The following is a 17,290-nucleotide window of genomic DNA, read 5'->3' on the forward strand; positions in this document are numbered from 1 at the left end:
AACCACTTACATAGGGTAGGGGGGAGTACTCTGGGTTCGGGCCGAACTCCGAGCTCGGAGCCCTCCCTCCGGACAGCACGCCAAATACGCATTAAATCTTACCCTCCCAATTGTATGTAAGTGTGAACTCGTGAAACTAGTTAAGTGGAGTAAATGACCTCTTTGACCTGGGCTCTGCTAATATGGAAGTTGTATAGACAACCACAGAGCCATTTTTTAATGAGTACATTAAAAACATCATGCCATAAATAACTGTGGTAACTGTTTACCAACTTTTGCCTTGAATCTCAAGTCAGGTCAAGTCTGCTTTATAGTCAGTTCTTTTTCTAACTTCGCTCGGTGTTTCACTATGGGAATCGCTTTGGGCGTGACCAACTACGGAAGCTCCTATGCCACCACGTCTGTCTTTGACAGACAGGTCGACCTGAGATCAGGCTCCGCCCCCACCTATATTACTCAGGTCGACCCCTACGAAGTCATTCTCGCTTTCTTCCCGTGAGGGACTACAAGCTCTCTCAGCAAGTCCGAACTTTTCGCTGATTTCGCTTAACTGTTCAACTGGCGGGCCGTCATTGGAGTACGCTACCGAACGCGACATCAGTGGATTGGATTGGTACTGTGTTGAGTGTCACACCGAATAGTGTCCGCGTCAAGGCGAGCTATTCTGTTCAGATTATCGCGTGTTATCACGACGATAGGATTTTCAGTGGTGTCAAGCCACCATAGGCTTTACGCGTCAGGGCGAGCCACGAAAAGGGCTAACTACCCTGTGAACCATTAATCGGACTAACGTGTTACGACGAGTCTTCGAATCTCTCTTTCTCTCTCCAGCCATCATGTCGACAGTCATTACCCCCGCCAAAGGGAATGAGTCGAAGAAGGAACCCGCACCCCGCCCGTGTCCATCATCATGTGGAGCAACCGTCTCGGGCAGGGATCCCCATCCCATGTGCATTGTGTGCATGGGCGCCAAGCACGCTCAAACGTCGCTTGCGGACCCACAAACGTGCGTTCACTGTGCGTCATTGCCGGTTAAAATTTTGGAGAGAAGGCTGAGAGTGGCGGTGGCTAGTCAGCAGGACCCATGTCTGGCTGGAGCCATCGCGAAAACTAAGGCTAACGATCATCAGAGAGCTACTACGACGAGCTGGGCTGAGATGATGGAAGCCGAATCCCCGGATATGCCTCCTCTGTTCGATGGCCTTCTCGCACACGAGGATGAGGAGCCGGGAGACGAGGACGCAGAGGGCGATGCTAACTCTGACCTCCTCGACTTGGACATGGACGAAGAGGAGGAGGAAGACAACTCTCTCTTCCCTGTCCAGCAGTCTAGACCTCCTAGCGCGACTGACACTGGCTCGCAGGCAGACAGTAACCTGCACGAGGTATGCAAGCGAGCCGCGGCAAAACTGGGCTTAGCGTGGCCCGCGGCCCAGGATTCAGAGGGAGCAGAGAGGGACCTTTATGACGGGAAAAGGCTACCGCCTGCTCAAACCACAACGAGACAACTCCTACCCGCCGTACCGGCGTGCATGAAGGAGATGTCCCGCCATTGGGGTAGCCCCTTTAAGAGCAAGCTCCCGACCAAGGGATGCTCTAAACTTGAAATCCAAGGAATGGGAGAGCTGGGGCTGGCCGGACCCCCAGCGATAGAGTCTTCAGTGGCCTATCACCTCCATCCATATCGTCGATCTATTTCTGCCTCTTCCCAAATTTCGCTGCCGAACAAGATGGAGCGCCTGACCGCGTCCATCTATCAGAGGATGTACAAGTATGCGGCGCAGTCAGTGTGCTCGCTGAACGCGGTGACTTTACTGTCAGCGTACCAGGCGGAGATTTTGGAGGAGATGGGGCGACAACTAGATACAGGAGTGCCGAACCCAGCTCTCTGGGACGAGATATGTGTGGTAAACGACCTAATTCTCCGCTCTTCTCGTGGCGCGGTTCAGGGCTGTGGCCGTGTTATGGGCTTGGCCGTTTCAGGTGAGAGAGCGTTATGGCTGAACCTGTCTGGTTTAGGCGACGCTCAAAAAGCTGAGGTGATGGACGCTGCGTTCGACCCAACTAAGGGCCTTTTCGGACCAGCTCTCGAGAAAATGAGAGAAACCAGCACCCTCAGGAAACAGGAGGACGAGGCTTTTAACCTCTGTTTACCGCGCAAGCAAACACCGCGACCACCCTCTCAGCCAGCACGGCAAGGTTTTGCAGCAGCCGCTGCGGCGAGAGGAAGGCAGACGGGAGCTAGGAGTGTGAGACCGCCTCCCAGCGGACAGCAAGTGGGCTATCGTCCGAGATCTGATGGCTCCGGACCCGGGGGGAAACATTCATTTGCGGCCGCGGCAGCGAGAAACCGCCCACCCCACCCCGAGGATCGGAAGAAGAAGCGTGCGACCTGACACGCGAATGTTCCCCGTCACTTCTCTCTCCGCCCGCAAAGAGAAAGAGGGGGTCCAGCCCTGTTGTTCTCAGTTCAGTAAGGGCTCCAGCTATAAGCAATCAAGTTCAAAACGTTCTCAAGTGTCACCAAGCACTTACACTGGGTTTTCAAACGCCCATCAGTTCAGGGGAATGTTTAATAAAAAATGCATTATCGCATCCAGGCCACAGGCTGAGGGCAACGTGCTCCCCCAACTCATTAAACACAATAAATGTTTCACTATCGCAGCCAAGCAGACAGCCGAGGGCGATAGATTGCAAAAAGATCCAAACATTGAGATGTGTATCCCTAGCCTCTCCGCTGGAGGGAGCGCGCGCACCTCCAGAAGGGGTCAGCGCGGAGACGGTAATGACGTCATCAAAACGCGCCGGCGTTGGGGAAGTATACAGGGGACCTCTCTCGGCTCGCATACTCAGTTGGCGCGCATGCGCAGCTCATCCGTGGGTTGTAAACACAATTTCACGGGGATACAGGCTTCAATTTGCCATGAAACCACCCAGATTCAATGGTATAATAGCCTCAGCGGCCGAGGGAGAGTCAGCTCGCGTCCTGACGGCCGAGATAGACTGTCTTTTAGAAAAACGAGCCATCAGAGTAGTGCCAAAGGAAGTGAGCTGTCAGGGCTTTTATTCCCATTACTTTGTGATCCCAAAGAAGGGGAGCATATCGCTGCGTCCAATTCTAGATCTCCGTGTGTTAAACAAGCACCTACGGAAATATTCATTCAAAATGTTGACACACAAGACACTTTGTCGATCCATCCGCCAGAACGACTGGTTTGTGACGATCGATCTGTCAGACGCGTATTTTCACATAGATATTTACCCGTCTCACAGGAAGTATCTCAGGTTTGCTTTTCGAGGCACTGCCTACGAATTTCAGACAATGTCCTTTGGTCTGTGTCTAGCACCAAGAGTATTCAGCAAATGTGTGGAAGCAGCACTTTTCCCATTGAGAAACAGGGGGATAAGAATACTGTCGTACATAGACGATTATCTGATTTGCGCCTCGTCGAAAGAGCAAGCAATCAAAGACGCAGATATGGTGTTATTGCATCTCGACAGCTTGGGATTCAGAATAAACATGGAAAAGAGCCGCTTAGAGCCAGCTCAGCACGCACAATATCTGGGGCTCAGTATAAACTCCCTCTCTTATCGAGTCACTCTGACAGAGAGGAGGATCGCGTCATTCACTCAGTGTCTCTCCCGTTTTCAGACGGGGAAAGTTGTCCCGTTCAGACTGTGCCTGCGAATGCTGGGCTTAATGGCTTCAGTGATATCTGTAGTACGACTGGGACTACTAATAATGAGAGACTTTCAGCGCTGGGTCGCGCATCTGCGTCTGTGTTCTCGGCGTCATCTCAACCGACAGGTGAGAGTGACGTATGCGTGCGTCAGAGCGCTCAGACATTGGAAAAGCCCCGCGATCCTCAGATCGGGGATTCCCCTGGGGGCAGTGTCGTCGAGAGTCACTATGACGACGGACGCATCATTAAAGGGCTGGGGAGCGACTTTAATGGGCAGAACTGTGAACGGCGTTTGGCCCCCTCAGCTAATTCACAAACACATAAATTACTTGGAATTGTTGGCAGTGTTTCTAGCGCTGAAACATTTTCTGAGCTTCATCAGGGGTCAGCATGTTTTAGTGAAAACAGACAATTCCACAGTGGTTGCTTATATCAACCGACAGGGAGGCACACGCTCTCTTCAGCTGCACAAGCTGGCAAAAGAGCTGATTGTGTGGTGCGACATAAGTCTTTTATCCATCAGGGCAACCCATGTTCCAGGGATATTGAACAGGGGGGCAGACTTGTTGTCCAGAGGAAATCCCCGGTACAGAGAGTGGAAGCTTCATCCCCAGGTGGTGAAGCAGATATGGCAGAGATACGGCCAGGCGGTCGTAGATCTCTTCGCCTCGCAGGAAAACGCCCAATGTCCTCTGTACTTCTCTCTGGCAGACGGAAATGCACCATTGGGTGTGGATGCTTTAGCCCACCAATGGCCAAATGTCCTGCTGTATGCATTTCCCCCTCTGAGCCTGATTTCACCCACTCTAGCCAGGGTGAGGGAAATGGGATTGTCGCTGATACTGATAGCCCCATGTTGGCCTTCCAGACCTTGGGTGGCCGAGATTGTTCAACTACTGTCGGGTCAGCCGTGGCCCCTCCCTCCCCGGAGGGACCTCCTGTCACAAGCGGGGGGGGAAATCTACCATCCTCACCCAGACAGGATAGCTCTCTGGGCCTGGCCCGTGAAAGGTGGAATTTAAGTGCAGCAGGTCTGCCCCCATCGGTCATACACACTATACAGAGTGCAAGAGCCTCTTCCACTCGTTCACTGTATAGTAATAAATGGCGAGTCTTTGATGAATGGTGTGGACGGATTCATATTGTCCCTTTTCAATGTTCAGTGAGGGACATTTTATGTTTCCTGCAGGATCTGCTAGATAAAGGGAAAGCTTTTTCTACGATAAAGGTATACTTAGCGGCTATATCTGCTTGTCATGTGGGTTTTGGTGACAAGACAGCAGGTCAGCACCCTTTAATAAGTCGATTTATGAAGGGGGCACGACGTAAGAGGCCAGGGGCCAGGCGAATGGTCCCATTGTGGGATTTGTCTACAGTCTTAGAGGCCCTTTCTCAACACCCTTTTGAGCCATTGGAAGCTATAGGGTTAAAGTTTCTCTCGCTCAAGACAGCACTACTGTTAGCGCTGGTGTCAGCTAAGAGGGTGAGTGACTTACAGGCACTGTCGGTTAGCCCATCTTGTCTGCAGTTTTCTGCAGGGTTTACAAGGGTTTCCTTTCGCCCTAACCCGGCTTTCATACCTAAAGTGGTGGATTCGTCATATAGATGTCAAACTACAGATCTTGCAGCTTTTCACCCTCCTCCGTTCTCTTCTCCAGAGGAGAGGAGGTTGAATGCCTTGTGTCCTGTACGAGCACTTCGTGTGTACGTAGAAAGGACAGCAGGTTTCAGGAAAAATGACCAACTGTTCGTGTCATGGGCTACTCCTCACAAGGGGAAGCCATTGTCACGTCAGCGACTGTCCCACTGGATTGTAGAAGCTATTTCCTTAGCATATGCATGCAGAGGTTCCCAACCTCCCGAGGGCTTAAGGGCCCACTCAACTAGGGGCATGGCGACATCATGGGCCTTACTCAGAGGTGTTTCGGTCCAGGAGATCTGTGCTGCAGCAAGCTGGGCCACACCGCACACTTTTGTGCGATTTTATAGACTGAACGTGTCTGAGCCATCCTTAGCTCATGCAGTGTTAGGAGTCAGCACGTCAAGTCCCATATGATTGGTATAGCGTATGTTGCAATCCGGGAGTGGTCTATATCTCCCATAGTGAAACACCGAGCGAAGTTAGAAAAAGAACGATGGGTTACTTAACGTAATCCCAGGTTCTTTGATAACAGAGTGAGGTGTTTCACCAACACTTCCCTCCTTGCATAGGAACGGGAAGAAATCTCTCTTAATGACTTCGTAGGGGTCGACCTGAGTAATATAGGTGGGGGCGGAGCCTGATCTCAGGTCGACCTGTCTGTCAAAGACAGACGTGGTGGCATAGGAGCTTCCGTAGTTGGTCACGCCCAAAGCGATTCCCATAGTGAAACACCTCACTCTGTTATCAAAGAACCTGGGATTACGTTAAGTAACCCATCGTTATTCCACATGTACAGTGCATACAGAGAATTTAATTGCATTACTCTCAGATCCTTGGTGCATACAGATAACACTACAGTAGAACATTAAATACAGATACAATATAAAGTACATCTATACAAATAGGTCATATAAAAAGAAAGAAGTAAAGCAGCACAAGGCACAAGGCAGATAGAGTGCAAACCAGTGAAGTAAACAGTATAGATATAATAATATAATCTGACAGTGAAGTAACTTTGAATACAGAAAGTTACACCACATGAGAGCTCTGATTCACCTCATATTAGCTAAATCAAGAAGTGATGGTCACAGGTCATGAGTCCACTCAAACAATCAGAACAGCATGGAAAGACAAGGAAAATCTCACCTGCTGCGCTTTGGCTGCCATTTCACCATACATAACGACTGTGTCTGAATTTGTGATATTTATCATTATATTGACAATGACCTCTGACTCTGTCATGAATTGTGAAAGGACACAGAACGTTTGATAAATCATTGAACTGGAATTAGCCCGAACATTTTAGAAACAGACAAGAAATTTTACCTCTTTCTTCAGGCAGATGAACCATTGCATGAGTGTCAAATAATAACTTCCTATTGCCAGACTTAGCGATGTAAGATTTTTTCTCGGGTTTTACTGAAGAGTTTTAACTAATGTGGTCAACTCTGAAATAAAGGGAACAAGTAGTGAGTAGAATACGCAAATCATAGAGAACTGGTCATAAGTAAACAAACGTGTGTATCACTTCTAATAGCAAAAACATACTGTAAATGCATACCTCTGGCCAAAATGCGTGAACCTCTCAACAGCCGAACAGACTCCGTGTCAGACCTTAAATAATGATTAGTCCTTATTCCGCTAAATCCATTTCTAATCGCAGAGATTATATGTAGGGTGGATCAGGGTAATGTGGGACACTTTTAGCCATTTTGACTTGTGCATCATTCCATATGAAGCCAAAATGATACATCAAAATTATATCATTATGAAATCCCCAAGATGTTCCCTATCTAAATCAGAATATTTTTTTTCAGAAATTGAAATTAAAGGGGAAATGGCACATATATTAGTGGACATTCAACTGAAACTGTCTTGCTCTCAGTTGTTGAAGCTCTAACACTGGCAAGAGCAGAATCCAAATCTTCAGTACTTATCCTGCTTGATCTGTCTGCTGCTTTTGACACGGTTAACCACCGGATCCTCCTATCAACCCTACTGCAAAGGGCATCTCAGGAACCACACTTCAATGGTTAGGGTCTAACCTATCAGATAGGTCCTTCAAAGTATCTTGGAGAGGTGAGGTGTCCAAGTCTCAACATCTAACTACTGGGGTGCCTCAGGGCTCAGTTCTTGGACCACTTCTCTTCTCTGTCTACATGGCATCGTTAGGTTCTGTCATTCAGAAGCATGGCTTTTCATACCACTGCTATGCTGATGACACTCAACTCTACCTCTCATTCCATCCTGATGATCAGTCGGTAGCTATTCGTATCTCGTGACCTGGGCAATCAGCGCTGATACATCGGCGCTGGTGTGTGCAAATCACAAGATGATTGCCCTCACATGTCGCTTGTTCCCATTTTCCCTTATATTCCCTGCTGTGTCTGTCCCTTGTTGTCAGTAGATTTCGTGTTGACTTTGTGACAGTACTGTGTGTCTGTTTTCTTACCTGTTTTCCACGGTGTTGCTCAGGACGTCTAGACGAGGAGTCTTACGTTGGCCGCGTGCCCGAGATCCTCTGTCTCATTTATCCATATCCCGCTGGGCATTGCACCAGTGGTGGTCTCCACAGCCTGTGTCCACAGGTGAGTGTACGGACGGCTCTGGAGTTGTAACACTTGGGTTTTTGTTCGTGTGTGTGTCTTCACACATTGGATTATTTTTGGATTCACGGTTGTACAAATAAACTGTTTCACTTATACTCTGCGTTTGACTCCTCTCTCTTCACGCCTGACACATCCTTTTCTAAAGTGGGACAACAAAGATTTCTTTAAATAGAAAATATTCTTAACACATTTTAAATAGCAAGATTTGATGTCAATCATCATAAATATAATTTTTAATTTGTAAACTTTACAAGAGGTACTTCCTGTTTGTTGATTTTCTTGGACACATTTCTGACATAATTTCCAGAAAAGTCAAGTGATTTCAATGACTTGACACCCTCGCTTGATCTCCAACACCAATCATGTTCACTTAATGTTGTAAAAGAAGAGATAAACGCACTAAAACTTAGGTTTAATCAGTGTCTCATATAACACTAATCCACTCTATATGGTGTGCAGACCTCATTCGGCCAAAAATAAGCACTTGTGTGTATATAAAGTGTAAGATCTGTGGCAGACTTCAAACTGTCATGGGATCGCCGCTGCAAGGGACCTGATGTGACCACATGATCGTGCTTTTCTCTTCGGTAGTCGGTATATTTTTCCCATAAAGTCATTAGATTAGACAAAACTTCTTAAATTCCTGGAATAATGCAGAAGAGCTCTATATAACTGGAACTGTAACACATTTTATTTTTTTCTCACAATAAGAGCTGTAAAGGTTTCCAAACTTATCTTCTTTCTCTGTGACAGATCCATGACCATCTCTGTCAAACTTCCTGTAACAGAGCGTGTAAACAATGACGTTTCACTTGCATATTAATACAAAACCTAATTTCTGAACGTAGGCACATCTTAAAGTTTATATAAATGATATAGGCTAAAGGGATTTTCCAAGTACAAAGTATTGCCTCAAACAATAAACAATTAAGCATTTTTATTGTTCAACACATGGTAAGTGAAAAGAGATGCTTCAGAACATGTTTATTGTCAACCTCAGGAGGTCAGATGAAATATTGCTTACAGTATTGTTTACACTGTTGACAAAAAATGGGATACCTCTACAGCGTAACCCCCTAATTGTGTGTGTGTTGTGTGCTTTTACAACTTTCTAGCAATAAACATGGAAATTGACACTAAATTTCAGTCTAATGTTGCCTGACAGATCTCATGACACAAATATAGTAAACATGTTCTAACAGTTTTATTGTATTGTAAGTATTGTCTTTTAATTTTTACAAAATATAATATTCATGAGATATTTGAAAGTGAAGACATTACAGTGCATGAAGGATGTCTTTGAAAAAGCAGCCTTCATACTGAGGTAGGCTGATTACAATATTTCATTTTTTTCCTGTAAATTAATTATTTTTTATTATCAGTTTACTCCTACTTGTTTATAATTAGTAACAGAGTATTAATATCAGGTAACGCTGACTAATATTTTACATTTTAAAACAATTCTATTGTGTCTGGCTTTTGTAAGAGGTTTCTACACCAGTTACAAAACGACAATTAAACTTAATCAAAAGCCACAATAGATGAAAACATGTGCACAACATATTAAAGCCCTATGCGTTTCGGTTGGTGGTGTTTTGAGAAGACAGTACACATTTGCTAGGTAACAGTTAAAGGATTAAATGTTGTGTCAGTGTTGATACTGTATTCGCTCAAAAACTAAACCAGATGATGAGCAAAGTTCTGAAGGTACAACATGAAGAACCAGCCTATGAAACGCCCATAACATGAGCTGCAGTAAACCGATCTTGTGTTTATGCACAGCATCCTGATAGTACATCAGTAAATAAATCAGATTTTACTACTTGCCCAAATTTCACATTACAAATCAGCTTTAGACCGAAGATTAATTCATCATGCTTACTTTTGCTATAAATGATCACACACTCAAAATTAATGGCAATGTTTTTTGATTTAAAAAGGAGTCACAGGCTGTTGAGATCAACAGTAAGGAACTGTTACATAGTTAATAAGTACACAGACTGTTGATGTTTGGCTGAACACAGCTGAAGAGACCTTGGAAAAAGAAAAAGCCTACACAAGACAAGTGATATGACTTCAGATCAGGAACACCACACACACTGATAGCACCACGGCAAAGATTGCCACACCACACAGCATCATTGCTGCAAACATCTGGCTGCGACTGCAAAAGCCCTGAGCTGCCTCTTCGTCGATGGACAGCAGCGCTAGCGAAGCGCTGTCAGTGCTGACGGGGTCACCATACTGAGGTCCCAGCGCCTCCACTGTCCAGCGCAGCACATTGACCTTCAGCTCCATGTCCTCCAGCGTACGGTCCACCTGTGCGATCTCCTGCTCCAGCTGACTCTGCTCCTGACCCTCCACGCTGTACGTCTGCGACCCGTCACCTGCCTCCTGCAGGTCAGGCAGACTCAGAGCCCGTGCTGCCACCTCTGTTGACCCCCCTGCTTAAGCAAACACTTTTATCAGGCTTATAACAGGACTGGGACAATTAACGTACAGTCACAATTACAGTTACAGTTACTACCAATCATTCCAAGAGACATCAATCAGACTAGCTCTTTCAAGGGAATGAAGCCATTGTAAAGACTGAATAATGGACAAAGGCCACTTGACAATGATTTTTCAAGCCAAATATCGCTGAAATTTTATTAATATCCACATTTTATCATTTTGAGGAATATACAGAAGTTACTTTGTCACTAGCTACTCAGTCTTAAATAATTAGTTATGAAATTTCTACAGCTACAGTATGCATGCTTACCCTGTATGCCTGTTTGCACCATGGTACTGTTATTGGCCAAGGAAAAGTGCTTGACCATGGTGAAGACCTTGCACATGTCTGCATGTAAGAGCTCCAGACAAGAGGAGAATGCCACCCATAGCAGCTCTGTTTCCTTCCTCTCAGCCTCCGCTAATGTTTTATCCCTCAGTCGAGCTGTCAGGTGGTTTCGGCAGGACATCGCTAGTGTCTGAGCTCGCTCTCGTGTTTGCAGAAGATCACGTCTTAGGCTGGAGTTGTCCGTGCATCCACCAATACAGGAGGCCAAGTGCCGATAACATGCCACCACCTGAGTCAGATCAGAACAGCTACGGTGTTATGACCTTTAACTTGAATGTATTCATAAATAGAAAAGTTTTGATGGCACCATAGGATTTCATGACATTACATCACACAGAATAACATGTCATAGGCTATATCAGCCAAACTTTCCTGAGTGCATTTATTAATAATGACAGTGACATAATGCCTGTAATACCCAAACATCATTGACTGGGTCCTTCCCAAGTTCTACAGCACAAAGAAAGTGTAAAAGAGAAAGAAAAAGAAACAAAGAAAGTCTTCTTTCAGAACAAACAATACTGCTTGTAGTGGGAAAAAAACTACTTTTCCAATTCTAGAAGTAAGAAAAAAGGACATATCTAGGAGTTTTTGGAAGAAAACTTTAAACCAACATTTTCCATATGTATATATTCTACACTATCATTCAAACATTTGGAGTTGGTTAGATTTTGTAATCAAAAAATGTCTCTTATGCTCACCAAGGTTGCAATTAATTGATCAAAAATAAAGTAAAAACAGTAATATTGTGAAATATTAAATTATTACAATATTTATTTCAAGTTTTCTATTTTAATGTGGGCAATTTTAAAATGTCATTTATTCCTGTGATGGCAAAGCTTCAGTTTCAGCAGCCATTACTACGGTCTTCAGTATCACATGATCTTTTTATGATTAAAAAGGTTATAAAATCAATGGTATATTGGTTTTATAAGTCAAGATAACTGTTCAGGTCATCAAACATCATAGACTAAGGACTGGTTTAAGTGGAAAATATTACTTATAATCTGCTTATCATAAGATGGCTATTTCAGGATAAGCTTTGGAAACTTTTGTGACCTTGGTTCAGTGGACTGCATGCTGTCTATGGCCATTTGTGTAATGCTGATCATTTAAAAACAACCATTTATAACTATGCCTGATGCGACTATGTATTAATGCTAAAAATAAGGTGAACCGATTAAACAGGTAATTTTGTTGGGGTAGTCACTGGCTCACACTGAAGATAATCAAGCAGTGGAGTGTAGATCATCTCTATTCAGAGATAGTGCCTTTTCACCCTAAGGCTTGAGGAACCATTAAAAGATGCTTTCATGTTCAGCCTGAAAATAAGGAGAAATGAGGACACGCACATGCTTCGACATCTTTGATCTAAACCTGTGTACGTTTTTCATCACGTCTTAAATATGATGGAAAAGAAATGACAAATGATTTTCTTCATTTTATATCTAATTTAAGAACTCCTCTATTTTTTTATCATAATATTTAGCATTAGACCACACAAGAGAAAACATGTGATAACATATAATATCCAGGGAAAGATTTAAATTATATTATGTTTTTGTATAAAATTCAGTCTGTTATCGAAAAATGAATAAATGGTGCTCTGATTATTAGAAATGATATCACCACAAACCTCTGTGGACTTTAGAGGAACGATCGGTTATCGGATCATGTAATATCAGCTCACCTTGACGAGGGAGTCCACCATTGCTTTCCCCTCTTCCTGCGGCTGTGCTGAAGTTCCATCGTCAGCGACCTTGTTGTTGGACAGTGGCATTGGGATATGTTTTCAAAGGTAAAAAGGTGAATCCCTGTTCCAAAAGCTACCATCCACCCCCTACCTCAACAACTCTTATACACCCTTTGTCTCAGCTGGAGTGAACTACGGTCCATATTTGAGCTGCCAGTCCTCTCTGAACCTGTGAAAGTTTAATGTATCAATTTTCACCTACAAGAACTAAGATCATAGAAAGGAAATAAAAATTAGGAAAGGTCAAGGTTAGAAAAGGTTCAAAGGTTTCCAAAAAAGAACTTAAAAACAGAGAGGTGCGGAGGATTGTGATGTCAAATTGGAGTGTGATAATCCGAGCGATTGACCCCGTTGCACTGAAGCTGTGTGGTTAAGCTCATTACTTGCTGCTGAGAAGTGAAGAGATGCTGGGGCCTGGGAACACGTCACCAGCTCCTCCAGGACCCCCCTCTTCTTCCTCCATCACTCTCTCTTTCTTCTGTCTCTTTCTCTTGTGTGTGTCTGAATGACAGGCCAGGCCTCGAGGGGCAGGTTGTGGTCCAGTGTTTACTGCAGTCAACCAACATGTCCACGGTGACACTGCTTATTCATCACAAGCTTACACAAAATTAACTCTAATACATAAAATCTAAAGTTTCAGTCTAAACATATACAATAATAGTGTAAAACTCATAAGCAAGGATTAGTCAGGCAATTATTAGTCTCCTCTGTCTCAGGTCAAATTAGATTAGGGGCATGTTAAAATAATCCCTGAAATATATCTGCTGGATTGGTCTGGTTATCTCATCTTAAACACAATCGTACAAACCATACAAGTCCAAATCCTTTATTGACTAACAAATGGGATATCATTTTGGACAGTATATTAAGTAATTTGACAAGAAATACAAACACATGAATGTGAGAAGACATAGGCCTAAATGATGAACATCCTCTTGGTTTTATGATTTCTCCATTCGCAGCATCTTAGAGGTTTAGGCCTAGGGTTTAAACCTCTACCCAAGAGATTATAAATCAGATTATCCTGGCACTGAACATTGGTAGTTTTGTAGGCTTGTTGGCTACTTCATATAGTTTTCATATTATGTTATTTAGGAACAAATAATCCCCGGATTATCACATAGAGATGTGATTCCAAATTAGTTATTACGTTTTTAAGGTACATCTTTTCCAGTGGAGAGTTAATTAAATTACTTTGACATTATCACAAAATACTGAACATGTAACCTTTGATAAGCATACACAGGCTAATAAAATTGTTATTTAACCCTTCCTGTATATGTGCATATATTCTTTCAACAGACAGAAACTTTAAGTAGTTTTTACAAAGACTAGTCATGACTGATCTTCGTAATAACTTTATTCAAGATTTAAGTAAATCAATCAGAATTTATTTTATCAGTGTACTTGTTTATATTTATTTCGTAAACAATTGCAATTCTCTACTTTTGATATACTCTAATACAATAATAGCTTACTCTTGATGTTATATCATTCACTGTGTAGCATAGCAGTCATGAGTTGGGTTGCTTATTTATCTTGTACATTTACACAGGCACATCTTTTGCATGTGATGTTACATATCGTACAATGCAAAGGTAATTTGCTCAACAAACATTAAAGCATGCCATTTTATCAGGGGTTGACTGTTTAACAGGTTGATATCCAGTTCTCTGTCTTTAATCTGAAAAAGAAGGAGTTAAACAACTTTTCACAAATAATGTATATAAACAATGCAATTGTATGCATGTTACTTGAATAGCATGAAATTTTGACTTACCTTTACAAGTCTTCGGGGTTTTGTAACCCTTGAGTTGTCTTTGAGTCTTGTGTGTGGTTTTGTTTCCCATCGTTCTGGTGAAAGAAAACCATTAAACACTTCACTATATGGGCCTCCATATATATATATATATATATATATATATATATATATATATATATATATATATATATAGGACAAAAACCAAGACCTCATGACTCCATCTAGTGGCTGACAGACTGCAGACTAAGAGCCCTCCTTGGTTTACATGTTATTTTACTAAAGGCTGGGCACAAGAGGGCCCTCATGTGTTATTTGACCAACCACAAGCCGCTATGGCTGTAACACTATGTAAATCATTTAAAGTAATGTTTAACCTTGTGTTATCATTTACTCACCCCCATGTATGTGGTTGTGTGAAAATAGACATCAAACTACTTCCTTTTGTGTTCCATGCAAAAAATAACAGTATACGGTTGGGAACACCATGAGTGTGACCAGAAAAACTCATATAACTTCATAAATGAGGTAAACTTTCCCTGAGAACCCTATAAGCCCTAGATAAAATTTTATTGTGTGCAGGATAGATATACGAGTAGTTTAGGTTCTTTTTTTTTCACCATAAATGAAAGCACTGGACAGTACCTCTGCAAGGTTCAGCACAATGGTCTTTTCTGACATACTTTCTTGGGTTGTATTTGTATTTAGGGTATGGTTAGTCATCTGTTGTGGATAAAAATCAGAAGATATATATCAAAGAACATCAATTTAATCTTGAAACTTTTAAAGCTCTTGATCTCACTAGAGGTGAGATTTACAGCATGATATAGTATGACTATGGCTTCTAATATGTTTACGTTTAAAGCAAAAATGTCACTCACCTGATCGAAATTACTTCCATTAACAGGTGCTTGCTGTAGATATTAATGAGGCAAAAAAATGTGTTTTATTCTCTTAAAGCATGATTGTTAAAGGTTATGAAGTCTCCATCATGAATTAATACAAAAGTATTTAGTGAATGTTCATACTTTTGTCATTTCACACTGCATTTATGAACACTTTGTCTTGGACACAAAAGTGTAATTGCTTGTTTTAAATGTATAATTTTAAAGGCAGCTAATTACCTCAGTCGGATCGTTTGCTAGAAATATGCCATCATTTATTGAAGCTGATGATGTCTGTGAAAAGATCAGGTAGTATTATTAAAATCAACACTAAAAGTGATAAAATAAAAAATAAAATTCTGAAACATTTTGTCACTACAGTATATCCACTATGAAAATTTGCTAAGATATACCGCTAAACCAATTCTGAACAGTACCGTGGACATAGGCTAAATAACAAAAACAATTGGGGACTTTATTTATTTTCATCATCAGTCATTCATCAATTAATCTAAATATACATAGGCCTACATCTAAAGACCAGAAATACATTCACTGTGTTAGTAACTGTTTTTCAATAACCGCAACACTGAAGCTTTTAGGAGCATCTGATTAATGATATAGGAGAAATATTTTTACATACCTTATGAACTAAAACTGTGACCAAACAGGCACACAGAACACAGATGAACACTTTTGTTTCCATTCTCAGTGTCTCTGTATGAGGTTTTGCAGTGGAGATGTCAAAGAGATTTAGAAGAGGTTTATCATATATGCCAGAGCTGGTTGCTTTTGACAGGGAGGAGCCATGAACAAACTGATGGTCATTCAACTGTTGGATCAATAGCTTTTTTTCTTCTTTTAGAAGAACCAAGACCCTCACAAGGTCAAAACAAAGGTTGACTCTCAAAAATAAACCCGTAGAATGTTTTTTCATTCGATTTAATCTTGTATATCAATGTTCCCGCTAGTGCCAAAACATTTTTGGTTAACATTTATGTATACATATAAAAATTTATAATATAGCTTCAGAAATATTTAACATGTCCATAATACTGATGCAGAAAGAAAGACTTTTCTGAGATTTTGGGGTTACGTTTCAATGAAAGTAATATGTTAATACTTTCACACATTTAAATTTCCTTTTGAGATACATATGTTTATGCATTTATTTCTTTGTTTCCTCAACAGAACAATTCATTGAAAGTCTTGTGGGGGTCCCATTGGAGGGGGGTTAGTGTTAGTGCAATATAAAATATTGTATATATTCATAACTATATACCATTTATTAAAAAAAGACTTTCATAAAAGAACAGGTTTTTGTATTTATCAAGAATATAAAAAAAATACATTTTCAGTAAAAGCAATGGTATATAAACTAATATTTTAAATGGCTTAAGAAAGACTGGATTTAGAGGATGACAAAGCAGCAGAACAAAAAGGGGCAACTGTGGCAAAAGATGAAGGTGACTACACATAAGGCAACTGAAGACCCGCAAGAAATATGTGACAAAAAGCTCTAGAAAATAATTAATGACTTCCAAACTCACTGAAGGGCCTCAGTCAGATTCAGCAGTGGCATTCATATGTTTCAGCAGTGATTAAAGCAGTCTTCGTTAACTTCAAAATAACCTTAATAAAAGACATTTAATTTATTTCAATGTTTTATCCACATTTACAAATAAAACTGTCATAATTCCAGCCTTTCACAGCAATGGTGCCAGCTGTCCCATTTGCACCCGCTGGTGGAGACACGGTTGTATTTCTGCGGCGTATTCTATAGTCTTTGATAAACACATTTTACGGAAGTTCTAAGTGGCCAAGCATTACAATTTTTTTCCTTCTTGTTTTCTCGTTATAACGACTTAATTTTCTCTAAGACAGTGATTCCCAACCTTTTTCAACTCGTGGCCCAAACAACAACATATGTTTGCGCGGCCCACTGCAAAAATTTTTTTAACTGATCCCACTATTGTTGGGATAATAACTTAGTACTCAGAAGCTGAGTAACTGTATTTATTGAATGAACTAGGGCTGTGCAATATGGATTTCTTTATTTTGCGATTTCTTTGATCAATTTTGCCATTTCGATTTTAATCGCAATTTTGACGCACCCAA

General features: G+C 42.0%; 2 protein-coding genes across 3 annotated transcripts; one reads left to right on the forward strand and one right to left on the reverse strand.

Moving 5' to 3' along the window:
* Window positions 1-836: 836 nt before the first annotated feature.
* Window positions 837-8,027, forward strand: LOC128017507 (uncharacterized). Its single transcript, XM_052602928.1, has 2 exons — window positions 837-2,199; window positions 2,267-8,027. Exons 1-2 carry the CDS (start codon window positions 837-839, stop codon window positions 5,737-5,739), a joined length of 4,836 nt encoding a protein of 1,611 aa, XP_052458888.1. The 3' UTR covers window positions 5,740-8,027.
* An 829-nt stretch (window positions 8,028-8,856) lies between these two features.
* LOC128016758 (regulator of G-protein signaling 9-binding protein B) lies at window positions 8,857-15,984 on the reverse strand. 2 transcript variants are annotated; one of them, XM_052601540.1, is made up of 8 exons: window positions 15,816-15,984; window positions 15,413-15,466; window positions 15,170-15,202; window positions 14,934-15,011; window positions 14,310-14,383; window positions 12,467-14,213; window positions 10,699-11,005; window positions 8,857-10,378 (listed from the first exon to the last, which is right to left on the reverse strand). In XM_052601540.1, exons 6-8 carry the CDS (start codon window positions 12,554-12,556, stop codon window positions 10,011-10,013), a joined length of 765 nt encoding a protein of 254 aa, XP_052457500.1. In that variant the 5' UTR covers window positions 12,557-14,213; window positions 14,310-14,383; window positions 14,934-15,011; window positions 15,170-15,202; window positions 15,413-15,466; window positions 15,816-15,984; the 3' UTR covers window positions 8,857-10,010. The 2 variants fall into 2 exon arrangements, with proteins under 2 accessions (XP_052457500.1, XP_052457501.1); XM_052601541.1 differs by having other exon boundaries at window positions 12,467-14,236.
* Between the last annotated feature and the right edge of the window lie 1,306 nt (window positions 15,985-17,290).

This window comes from Carassius gibelio, chromosome A7 (assembly GCF_023724105.1).
Source record: "Carassius gibelio isolate Cgi1373 ecotype wild population from Czech Republic chromosome A7, carGib1.2-hapl.c, whole genome shotgun sequence".
NCBI lineage: Eukaryota > Metazoa > Chordata > Actinopteri > Cypriniformes > Cyprinidae > Carassius > Carassius gibelio.

What these genes read in the sequence shown, in the direction of transcription:
- LOC128016758 (XM_052601540.1), bottom strand. Translation starts at nt 12,556, where the DNA reads ATGCCACTGTCCAACAACAAGGTCGCTGACGATGGAACTTCAGCACAG. An exon ending in TGGTGGACTCCCTCGTCAAG is followed by an intron (nt 11,006 to 12,466) that starts GTGAGCTGATAT and finishes GATCTGACTCAG; the next exon opens with GTGGTGGCATGTTATCGGCA. An exon ending in GGTGCAAACAGGCATACAGG is followed by an intron (nt 10,379 to 10,698) that starts GTAAGCATGCAT and finishes TTGCTTAAGCAG; the next exon opens with GGGGGTCAACAGAGGTGGCA.
- LOC128017507 (XM_052602928.1), top strand. Translation starts at nt 837, where the DNA reads ATGTCGACAGTCATTACCCCCGCCAAAGGGAATGAGTCGAAGAAGGAA. An exon ending in CTCTCAGCCAGCACGGCAAG is followed by an intron (nt 2,200 to 2,266) that starts GTTTTGCAGCAG and finishes ACCGCCTCCCAG; the next exon opens with CGGACAGCAAGTGGGCTATC.